General features: G+C 37.9%; 1 protein-coding gene across 3 annotated transcripts; it reads left to right on the forward strand.

Moving 5' to 3' along the window:
• The first annotated feature begins 8,150 nt into the window (after positions 1-8,150).
• Positions 8,151-11,928, forward strand: LOC142523483 (uncharacterized). 3 transcript variants are annotated; one of them, XM_075627294.1, is made up of 4 exons: positions 8,749-9,601; positions 9,690-9,916; positions 10,498-10,871; positions 11,344-11,928. In XM_075627294.1, exons 3-4 carry the CDS (start codon positions 10,509-10,511, stop codon positions 11,911-11,913), a joined length of 933 nt encoding a protein of 310 aa, XP_075483409.1. In that variant the 5' UTR covers positions 8,749-9,601; positions 9,690-9,916; positions 10,498-10,508; the 3' UTR covers positions 11,914-11,928. The 3 variants fall into 3 exon arrangements, with proteins under 3 accessions (XP_075483411.1, XP_075483409.1, XP_075483410.1); XM_075627296.1 differs by lacking the exons at positions 10,498-10,871; positions 11,344-11,928 and adding an exon at positions 10,005-10,162 and having other exon boundaries at positions 8,151-9,601; XM_075627295.1 differs by lacking the exons at positions 8,749-9,601; positions 9,690-9,916 and having other exon boundaries at positions 10,379-10,871.
• Positions 11,929-12,748: the final 820 nt, after the last annotated feature.

Genomic DNA, 12,748 nt, shown 5'->3' on the forward strand with positions numbered 1-12,748 from the left:
CCCGAGCGCCACCTATTTTTGGAAAAAGTGCTTTGCCGATTCCTTACCTTATTATGGGGATGTGGATGATATGGAAGGGGATTTGGACGTTTATGGGGATCATTCAGACTTCATTGAGCAGCCACCGCGAGCTTGGGAGGGAATTTTGCGCTTGGAGTTGAAGATTCGAAGATTTCCGGGCGTGGTTCCTCGCATTTTCGTCTATCCTAGTATTTCTAATCTAGTTTTTATCATTTAAACTTAGTTTTGTTTATTTCTAATATGAATTTGAGTAGCTAAACTTTAATCTTTGTTAGGGTTTAAGGGGATCCTACCCCAAACTTTGATTTAAATTAATTCACATATCGATTTCTGATGTATTCTTGATTATACTATTGTTTTATCGTGTTGTTAAAGCGTAGCTAACTTTAATAACAATTTTATATTGCGAGTGAGTTCGAGAGAATAACTTGTGATAGGAACGAGTAGTATAATCCGTGGATCTACAATTTACATAGATATATGAAATTGGATACGCGCCGATAGTAATAGTCATAAGGGTCGAAAACTAGGGGATTTCATAGATCGACATGCAATTTGCTCTGGATAAATAATTATAGACATTTAATTACTTCATTGAGTAGAATTAGTTTGTCATAGTTCGAGAGTGTGTGTTCAATTGAATAGGAAATCATGTCGGAAGCATAAAATTATTATCGAACGAATTAATTAATTAACGAGGGGTAGGTGAACCGAAATTCCCAACAAATCCATTTCTCATTGAATTTTAATCAACCATTTTAGATATTACATTTCACTACCCAATTCTTGAATCATTTTATTTGCGTATTTATTTGAGCATAGTAGTAATAATTATTCAATCAATTTTCGTTGCTAAAGATTTAATAACTAGAAATAATAATTGTCAAATACAGTTTTCAGTGGAACGATAGCTCGTACTCACGTACATTATACTATTACTTGACATCGTGCACTTGTGATTAATTATTGAGCATACAAAACTATATTTTTATTAGGGATTTTACAGTGCAAGTTTTGCTCGATCAGAAGCCGTTTGTTTTTGAGGTAGCTAGACATCAGCAGATGCCGCACATCATTTCCTGCTTGTGTGCGAGGAAACTTATGAAGAGAGGCTACCAGGCATTCCTAGCCAGTATTGTATCAGTGACAAAGCCAGTCAGTCAGAGGCTGGAGGATGTGGATGTAGTCAGTGAGTTCTCTAGTATTTTCCCTGACGATGTTTCAGGTGTTCCACCAAACAGAGAGGTGGAATTCTCTATTGAGCTCATTCCAGGCACAATGTCGATATCTAAAGCACCCTACTGGTTAGCGCCTGCAGAGGTGAAGGAGCTCAAAGATCATATTCAGGATCTGTTGGAAAAAGGCTTCATTCGCCCTAGTTTTTCTCCTTTAGACGCACCAGTTCTTTTTGTTAAGAAGAAGGATGGCATCATGCGACTGTATATTGACTACAGAGAGCTGAACAAAGTCACAGTCAAGAACAAGTATCTGTTGCCGAGGATCGAGAACTTGTTTGATCAGCTTCAGGGAGCATCTGTATTCTCAAAGATAGACATTCGATTTGGATACCACTAACTGAAAGTGAGGGAGGCTGATGTGCATAAGACAGCTTTCCGGACGCGTTACGGGCACTATGAGTTTATGGTGATGCCGTTCAGCCTAACGAATGCGCTAGCGATCTTCATGGATCTCATGAATCGCGTGTTTCAGCCATACTTGGATCAATTCGTCATAGTTTTCATTGATGTTATCCTGATCTACTCGAGGAGCAGAGAGAAGCACAGTCAGCACCTGAAGACAATACTGCAGACTCTACAGGACAGACGAATGTATGCCAAGTTCAGCAAGTGTGAGTTCTGGCTTGACAGGGTGACATTCTTGGGCCACATTGTATCTCAGGATGACATAGAAGTCGACCCTAGCAAGGTAGAGGCAGTCAGAGATTGGCCAGTTCCTAAGAGCGTGACAGAGATACGTAGTTTTTTGGGATTGACAGACTATTACAGGAAGTTCATCCAGGACTTCTCTACTATTGCGGTGCCTTTGACTAAATGCCAGGAGAGCTTCGACAGATTGAAGCAGGCTTTGACCACTGCACCAGTTCTAGCTATGCCATCAGGGCAAGGAGAGTTTGTGGTGTATACAGATGCATCGAAGCTCGGTTTGAGCGTGGTTCTGATGCATCAGGACAGAGTGATAGCCTACGCATCCAGACAGTTGAAGATTCATGAGAAGAACTATCCGACTCATGACCTCGAGCTAGCAGCAGTGATGTTTGTCCTAAAGATCTGGAGACACTATCTGTAGAGAAGTGTAGGATTTTTACTGATCATAAGAGCCTGAAGTACTTTTTCACACAGAGGGAGCTGAATATGCGTCAGAGGAGGTGGCTGGAGCTGGTGAAGGATTGAGATTGTAACATTAGCTACCATCCAGGTAAGGCTAATGTGGTTGCGGACGCTTTGAGCAGGAAGCACTCAGTGATTGCTCATTTTTCAGTGCAAAGACCGCTGCAGTCTGAGATTCAGATATTTGAGCTTGCAGTTTATGCCAGGGGCGAGGCCCCGAATCTTGCTACTCTGACAGTACAGCAGACCCTGAGAGACATAATTCGAGCAGGACAGACTTCTGACGAGCAGTTACAGAAGTGGAGACAGAGGGACGAGGCTAAGGGCCAGAGACTGTATACAGTTGTGAACGGCATAGTCAGATATAGGGACCGTCTATGGGTTCCTGACAATGACTCCCTTCGAGCAGATATTGTGAGCGAGGGCCACAGCACCCCGTACTCCATCCATCCAAGGATTACGAAGATGTATAAGAATCTACAGACTCTGTATTGGTGGCCGGGCATGAAGAGGGATATTATGAGATTCGTCTTCGAGTGTTTCACTTGTCAGCAGGTCAAGGCAGATCATCAGAGACCTGCATGGAAGCTAAGATCACCCCCAATTCCTGAGTGGAAATGAGAGAACATTACCATGGATTTTGTGACAGGGCTTCCGAGTACCACTGGAGGATTTAATTCCATCTGGGTGATTGTTGATTGGCTCACTAAATCAGCTCATTTCTTACCGATCAGGAAGACTTTCACCATGACTCAGTACGCAGAGCTTTATATCAGAGAGATAGTCAGACTGCACGGGATTCTAGTGTCCATCGTGTCAGATAGGGATCCTTCACGTCTGCATTCTGGAAGAGTCTCCATCAGGTGTTGGGTACGAAGCTACTGTTCAGTACTTCTTTTCATCCTCAGACAAACGAACAGTCAAAGAGGGTGATTCATATTCTGGAGGACCTACTTATGCATGATCGACTTCCAGGTCAGCTGGGAGCCGAAGTTACCTCTGGTGGAGTTTACATGCACCAACAGTTATCAGGCATCGATAGGTATGGCTCCATACGAGGCACGGTAGGGAGGAAGTGTAGGTCGTCAATTTATTGGGATGAGATGGGAGAGCGAGCAGAGTTGGGTCCGGACATTGTCAGACATAAAACATATTTAGTGGCCAGGATTCGGGATTGGATGAAGACTGCACAGAGCCGTCGGAAGAGTTATGCAGATCAGAGGCGGCGAGATCTTGAGTTCGTAGTAGGGGATCATTTTTTCGTGAAGGTCGCACCGATGAAGGGTGTAATAAGGTTTGGGAAGAAAGGCAAGCTTAGCCCTATGTTCATCGGACAATTTGAGATCCTAGAGAGAGTCGGCACACTCGTATAGAGAGTTGCGTTACCGTCGAATCTGACGGGAGTTCATAACGTGTTCCACGTCTCTATGCTGCGGAATTACATGTCGAATCATTCACATGTGCTGAACTATGAGACACTTCAGCTGACACCGCAACTATCATTCGAGGATAAACCCACTCAGATAATGGTTAGGCAGGAGAAGAGGCTCCAGAACAAGGTGATCCAGATGGTCAAGGTCAAGTGGCTGAATCATTCCGAGGAAAAGGCTACTTGGGAGACCGAGACCGAGACGGAGATGAGTAGTTGTTACCCGGAGTTATTCGGTACGTTCTAAATTTCAAGGACGAAATTTTATTAAAGGAGGGGAGAGTTGTAAGGTCCAAGAATTTAATTCACGTAACCTAAATGCATGCAATCTAAGATTTTGTTTAATTATGTGTTTAATTATTTTTATGCATTTTATGCATAATTAGTGCATAATAGAATTTATTTCATGAACTTTTAAAAATTCATGCATTAGGATTTCTAGATGCATTTTGCGCTCGAACGAGGTTCGGAGACCGGAGAATTATCATGAAAATTATTTTTATTACATAATTAATTTTTATTAATCAATATAAGATGTTTTAAATGTATTTTTCAAGAAATGAGCTTTGATGGGTATTTTTACCCGCCAAAGCATATATTTCAGCGGTGCGCAAATTTTATCGAATCGGGAGACTTTTTGAGGGTACGAGTAATATTTTCAAAAACTGGCCAACACAAAATATTTTTCGTGATTGTATTTGTTATTAATGGGCCAACTTTTAACCTTATTGGACTCAAAACTCTTTTAATCCCTTTCAATTTAAAATTAGGGCCCATTAGCTTTTTGTTATATATTTAATTAACACCTTAACCTGAACCTAAACCTAATATCCAATTGCTACAGCCGACACCCTCCCCTCAACAACTTTTCTCTTGGTTTTCCATCCTCCCACAGCTGAACGGCTTCGGCCATAGCTTGTTCTTGCAAGATAAATTCCTCGGCGCTCTCCCGACTTCGATCTTCGATCTCTTTGCGTGGAATATCATCAAGGCACGTTTGTATACTCATTCTCTCATCATGCACGCCAATAGTAAGCTGTAATATATGTATTTGTATGAAAATGTCTCGATCTAATTGAAGCTTGCACATTCGAACATCTTTGGCATGAAAACCTTGCATTGTTGCTTCCAACTCACGTTTTTTTTTTTGATGTTGTGCAAGGGGCTGTGGTTTTTGGTTGTTGGGAGGTTGAACCTATGGACAAGATATCGTATGGGGCAGTATAATTATTGGTGGTGGTTGTAAGTTGAAGGGCCGAGGACTTGGTGCTATGTTCGGTGAGAGTTTGGGAGGGATCAATTGATTTGGATGGAGCCGGCAGTGCAAGGGCCGATCTAGGGCCTGGACCAGACCATGAGGGGTCTGAGCCGTGGCTGAGGGAGGCCCGAACGCTGCTGGTGCCACCCATGAGGCCGATCGGGCGTGGGCTAGGAGCAATGGCCGCGAGTTGTAGTTATGGTATGTGAGCGACCGATCGCAATGTCCAGCATGCATGGGGCTGGTTTCGTGATATGGTGTGGTCCAGTAGGGTCTAGCCGTGGCTCTAGGCATCTTGGTTGGGCTGGTTCGATGCAGTAGAGTTTAGGGTGGGTAGCTAACATGATTAGTGGCCTAGGGTTTTGGGTTAGCATGTTGGTAATTTTCAGTAGCTCGCTGGCCCATTGCTCGAAGGTCTAAGGGTCTGACTTTAAGGTTTTTAGAACCTTTTAGATGTTGTTAGGGCATGGCAAAAAGTTGGGAAAAATTCGGTTAAGTTTCAAGTCGATTCAGGTTAAAACCGGGACCCTTGTCCAAGTTTTAAAACAAATAGATTAAGTTTTGCTTTGAGCTCGAGTTTACGTCTAGAAAAGCTTATAAATATGTTTTGGGACGTTTTAAGGCGTTTGGTAAGCTTCGGGTCAAAAATTTAGATGTCCAGGGGTAAAACGGTAATTTTGGGTTTCCAGGGGCAAAATTGTCATTTTTCATCTGGGGTGAGATTTTGGTTCTGGCAGCGCCTTGAGCACAAATTTTATCATGTTTTAAACGATTATGCATCATGTTTATGATTTTTATGAAATTATGATAACTACGGTGCATGCTTGGTTTTAAGGAAAACGTTACGTATATGCATGTTTTTATTAAGTGGTGAATATGATGATGTTTTTGAAGGATGTGAATTGGTTGTGACTGACGATGTATATGTATATGATGACATGAGATATGATGAGCTGAGGCCAAGGCTCAGTGGACGGGTAATGCTATCGCTGATATCCCCGTCGCCCGGTACCATGGTTATACGTAGATGGATCCATCGAATAGATCTTATACGAAAGTCACAACCAATGAACTGAATTCAATTAAAAGAAAATGTATACATGTATGATGAATGAGTTGACATGTTTTGACACGATATGATTTTATGCGACACGTTTATGTTCATGCTTTTAAGTTCACGAAATATATGTTGAGTATGGTATTTTTCACTGTTGTGTGCCATGCATATGTACTTGTTGTTTCAGGTACATGTGTGTTGAGTATTTAGACTCACTAGGCGTGTGTGATGCAGGTGAGCTTGATGGTGAGGGGACTGGAGGTGCCGAACTCTGAGTAGGCAGACCTGGTGGGGTGACACAACCTGAGGACCACATGTTTTTCGCATTATGATTTATGAGATTTGAGAGGAGATGAACATTTTCATACGTTGATGATTTTTAAGATTTGTATTCGTTTATGTTTACTTATGATTTTGGACGAGTTTGGTTAATTTAAACTGCACTATTTTTACTGTCAAATAATTATGATTCTTTTAAATGTTATTTCGAAAATGTGAGCTTTAAAAAAAATATTTTCCCACTTTTGAAATGAGTAAACGTTACATATTTTATCTTCGAAAATATACACGTGAGCTTCATTCACAAAATGACTAAGAAAAAGTGTTAATTAAGAGGAGAAATAAATTAGTAAATTTGGATGTGGGTGTAGGAGTCTTCTCGAGCCATCATATGTGTTTCTACATAGGATTTCGTTTCCTTCGTTTTTTCCGACATATCATTTATATTTGAATATAATATTGAGTGAAAGTCATCTCGAGCCATCATTAGCTTTATAAAATCGGCCGCAACTTGAACCAACATTTCGAATTACCACTTCCTCACAATTGTTATATGATAGTAAAATCATTTAAATTTAATATTCAGGAGATTTGTCTGAATTAATATTTCCAAGCTTTTCATGAGGAATTTGATTATTAGTAATTGCTTGGTTGAGGTACATAGATATCAACTATTTTCACGATGTCTGACAGAAGCATGTGATGATCCTATGCATGATTTATCTGTTATTTGTTGATTTATGTGATATTATATGATGAGTCACATATTATCAATTGATAACTAATGTGAAAAATAAAATAAAATATTTTTTTTTCTCACGCACAGTTTTAAAATAGTTAGACACATTGATACCACTGAACATATCATATTGAGCCTATATGTCATTGAAATCCGTTTATATTTCAGTTGAGATCCATTATATGATAATATATTGAGTCTTGGAGATTTTTGGACAGCCTCAATTCGGTCTGGATTAAGTAGTTGCTAACATATAGAGTGGAGCCATATTCCCATACACAATCTACCGAAGCATGAACTAGCTCTAGCATATTATGTACGATTGTTGATTATCAATAGTATTTCATCATTGCATTTCTATGTCACATTTTGTTAATCAATCACACAATCGTAAAACAATAAGTCTCGTATCACTGTATAAATCAAACCAAGTCGATTTCATAAATAATGTAAAATAATATCATCTTTACAACTTGAAACCTTGAATGACAACTACTAAAAATATAACTATGGAAGCAGTTTTGCAACATAATTTGAATAACGAATTAAAAAGACCGGTCTTCGATAAACATGGATTTATCATCATGTTAGGCTATGTTTGGTGTGGGTGATAAGTGGAGGAAAGATTATTAAGCCTATGTTTGTCTCATTTTTAATTCGCCCAATTAATCCCAAAGCCCGTATAAAAAAAACCTCGGTTGGTTGAAAAACTACCCTTTTCTTTTAGGCAGATTAACAATCATCTTCTTAAAATATTAGGTAAATTACAACTTTACCACACAAAAATATAGTCAAGAAAGATCTGAAATTTTAGATCTGCTATCGTGATAGGAGGTTGGGAATAATGGCGGTCCATTCTAAGCCGTAATCGGTTGTTGTTGAAGGTAAATCATACATGCTCCATTATACGATTGGTAGGTCGCAAAGTATTGGTAAGTTGTTGGATTTTGAATGTATGTATAAGCTTTGTTTTTTCGTTGTAGGTGCTTGCGTATAAACTTTTTCGATTTTTTTAGAAATTTCAGTTCGGAGTTATGTATTGTACGAATTAGCAGCTGTAATTAGGGAATCGTCAAATTTGGAGTTTCAATTCCCCTTTTATGTTTAACTCTGGGCATATGATTTGTCTTTCTTTGGGACATCCATATTTTAATTAGCTCCTACCTTATGAAGAAATGTCTTCAAAATGAGCAGCAATATGATTTTTTAGTTTAATAAATTTTTATAGGACCTGGGTTTAATCATGTTTATCGGAACAAAATACGTATTGCTTTTTTGAATGAGTTCTTGTGTTCACGTAAAGCCTTCGATAGGTATCCATGTCTTGGGATTGGTAGAGCTATTGTGGGTACTTTTTGATGCAAGTACGCTATCTTCGTCTTAATATTTTAATGAGTTTCATGGAGGAGGCATGACTTTTTTACTTTAGGATTTTGTAATGTGAAGCTGTTTGATTTGTCTATTTCAGAACTCATGCTTATAAACAATTGGTTTTGAAATATAGAAAATGGAAATGTGGGTGTGTTTTAAGATCAAATATTTGCAAAGCTGAAGAAGAAGTGAAGTTTGTTCAAATATTTTTATTGAAATTTATCTGATGAACTCCTACAGAGTTTGTTTGTTAAGTGAAATTATATACTGCAATATTGTTATTCCGTCAGGAATTCCTACATTGTAATTATTATTACAATATACTGTAAGCAACTTTATTGATATTATATTATATATTATTATAAAAATTGATTTAAATTTAGAGAAAATTTTTTTGATACAATGTGTAATACCAGCAGAAGATTGGTTTTGAAATATTTGATCTTCAGAGAACACACCTACATTTATCTGGAACTATGTAGGAGAACTTTATTGAAATTTCACTTTTAGTTTTGCAGTATGGTTAGCCAAAATCGACTTATTTGATCATAATTTTTCTTAGAATCTCAGAAATATGGACAAAAAACGTCGACAAATTCTACTTTTAGTGTTGCTGCACCAAATAATGTTTCGGTCTTTCGTGATGTTATGTCTTTTAACACTACAATACAAGAAGGTAGTCGCCAAACGACGACGTTTAGAGAGTGGAGCACCAGCCTCATACAATATGACACGAAGAATTAATGCGCAAATGAGCCACTTATATCGGATTATTGAAATAGGAGATATTCAATGTGTGGTCAATTTGAGGATGAATCGAAACGCATTTGCACACTTGTGTTATTTGCTAACTAATGTTGGAGGACTGGTAGAATCTAGATATGTCCGGATTCAGGAGAAAGTTTCAATGTTTTTGTCTATCTTGGCCCATCATAAGAAAAACCGAATTACTGGTCACGATTTCATGCGTAGTGGCCATACAATCAGCATTCATTTCCATGAAGTTTTGCGATCAATTCTTAAGTTGCATCCTATACTACTTGTTAAGCCTATTCCCGTCGACGACAATTGCACTAATGAAACTTGGAAATGGTTTAAGGTAATGTACACATACTTGTTAATATTTGTATAGGCACATACCATTATTCAATGACATGTAACATTACTGTGTATGATAAATTTTGCAGGGTTGTCTAGGTGCATTGGACGGTACATATGTTAGCGTACATGTTCCTTCCTCAGAGAAACCAAAATACAGAACTAGAAAAGATACTATTTCGGTAAATGTATTGGGGGTTTGCAATCGTGATATGAACTTCATTTATGCACTTACTGGGTGGGAGGGATCGGCAGCAGATGCTAGAGTTATCCGCGATGCAGTGACTCGTGATGATAGGTCTAAAAATTCAGAGAGGTCATATGAATATTTACATATTTATGTTGTTTCAATATATTATAAAATCAATTTATGTTGCTTACTTATCATGTAATCATAACGACAGGGTGTTATTATTTGTGTGACAATGGATATGCAAATTTGGAGGGATTTTTGACACCTTACAGAAGAGTACAATATCATAGGGATGCTAGGGGAAATCGTTCAACTGGCCCACAAAATTACAAAGAGCTCTTCAATTGGAGACATGCCAAAGCTCGTAATGTGATTGAAAGAGCATTCGTTTTGCTAAAAAAGAGATGGGCTATCCTTTGAAGTCCCTCGTTTTACCCTTTGAAAGTGCAAATAAATCATATTGGCTTGCATTTTGTGACACAACTTCATCCGATCTCAAATGCCTAACGATCCTATTGAGGAAGTTGAAGAGGACGCAGATAGCCCGATCCATGAAAATGAAGATGATTTAGATACACTAGTGCATATTATGTTGCAATGAATGTTATATATCAAAGTTGTGTTATTATATCGTGTTAGTTGTATTTATCATATAACATGTTATATATTGTTCACTGATTAAATTTGTATAATTTTTTTTTCAGGAATATAATCTATGGAGTCTAGGGCAAGCTCCGCAAATTCTGGTGACAAAGGCAAGAAAACAGAGAAGACTCGATGTACTTGGAGAACACGTGAGGAAGTAGTTCTTATTCAAGCATTGAAAGACGCTATTAACTGTGGATGGAAAAGTGAGAATGGATTTAAATGTGGGTACTTAACATTTTTAGAAGATGCGATGAAGAAAATGTTCCCAGATACTGACTTACGTGACAATCCACATATTAATTCAAAAATCCATGTGTGGAAGAAAACACATGGTTCTTTGGTGACAATCTTAAGCAAAAGTGGGATCGGTTGGAATGAGACAGACAAAATGGTTGAAGCTACAAACGAGGCATGGGAATCAATGATTAAGGTATTATTTTACATGGTTGTTTGTTTGGTTAATAGCTAGAATAATTTGTAACCTCCCAGATGACTGATGATGGAGGTCACTAAATGAACCATTTTGGAAACTCCCAAAGGTCTCTGGGTTCGGCTGAGGAGGGGCAGAGGGTGGTGGAGGAGGAGATGTGTCTGCATGGTATTGGTAAGGATAAAAGAACTATGCTGTAGTGGGAGGTAAGGCGCAAGAGTGGGTGGAGGTGGTGGTGCTGAACCAGGATATGGGTAATTCAGGGGTGTGGAATGTACAGTATTATGTGTGGTAGGATAATGGGAATGTTGTAGATACCGGTATGGACTAGGATTTGGAGGAAGATGTGGGTACTGATTTGGAGGTATAGGAGCATGAGTATAACCATAGGCGGGATTAAAATAGTTGTTCTTTATCTAGTTTGTTTTTATAAACAATAATGTCTCCTCAAGTTTTGTTTAATTTGTTACAGGTAGACAATAGTGTACGTTTCTTACGGCACAGGAAATGGTCGTATTACCATGACTGGTGTGAAATTTTTGGAAATGATCGAGCAACTGGTGAACATGCAGAGGACTTTGCAAATTTTGTTAAAGATGTTCCTAATATGAATTACGAAGTATCTAATGACATCGAGGTTGGGTTTGAGGACGTATTTCGTGTTGTTGAAGGAGCTGATGATTCTATTTCTGGGACACAAATCCCCTCATTCAAGAAAACTGCAAGCAACAAGTCAAAATCAAATAAACGTAAGAAGTTAAATGAAGAAGAAGATAGCATCGTTGCAGCCATCAACAGTGTTGCAGAAGTGACCAAGAGTTCTATAGCAAACCTTGTTAAACAACTAGCAATTGATGAGAAGATGGAAAATGCAATGGACAAAGCGTTAGATGCATTAGAAGTGATTCAAGAGCTAAGCGCAGAGGAAAAATTTCTTGTTGCAGAGTTGTTGGTTGATAACCCGAGAAAATTGGCCTTTTTCTTGCGTCATGGTAATGAAAGTAGGCTAAGCTTAGTCAAAAGGCTCCTCAAATCAAGTTAAAAATTTGGATTCCTTGATCTAACTTCTCTTTGGCTAAGCTGAGTGCATATGTTATTTGGAAGAGATTGATATGTTTCCTGTTTTACATCCAACATCACCTTCAGAGTTGCATTGAATAACAAAACTATTTGTTGCTTTATGAATTGCCTATCACTGGATATTTGCCACTTAATGTGAGGAAGCTCATTACACCTGTGGATTTATCACAGCTGAAACCACAGTATAAAGGATCACCACAGTCTGGTCCCCAAGATGTCGAAAGAATTAATATAGAAAACTGCTAAATAAGTTTAATTAAATACATTTTAAACTATCAAATATGATTTTTAATACTGCAAAATTTGAAGAAAAATTGTCGTTTTTATTACTCTAATTAAATTAATATCAGAAAAAAAACTCACTACTGCAAAATTTGAAGAAAAACTATTATATATATATATATATATATATATATATATATATTCAATATATCTTTGGTTTGTGGAGGTGAATCGATTTCGTCATCACTAATTTCTATATTAACACTAGAATTAATATAGAAAACTACAAATATCATTTTATATACTAAATTGTCATCAATGCTAGTTTAGGGGTATTTTTGTCTCAACAACAAAAAATATAAAATTTATCATACTCATTAAAATCTTACCAAACAAAACATATTTATCACAACACATTACATATCCTTACCTTGAGTTCTTCAAATTGTTCATATCTTTATCTGGGGTGAATGTAAGTGGTGAGTATTTTCTTAAATATTTAGCAAGTGGGGGCCGTTCGAGACATAACAACATATATATTTGAAATCTTAACATAACATATCATAATCATAAAG

The sequence above is a fragment of the Primulina tabacum genome, chromosome 13 (genome assembly GCF_025594145.1).
Source record: "Primulina tabacum isolate GXHZ01 chromosome 13, ASM2559414v2, whole genome shotgun sequence".
NCBI classification, from domain to species: Eukaryota; Viridiplantae; Streptophyta; class Magnoliopsida; order Lamiales; family Gesneriaceae; genus Primulina; species Primulina tabacum.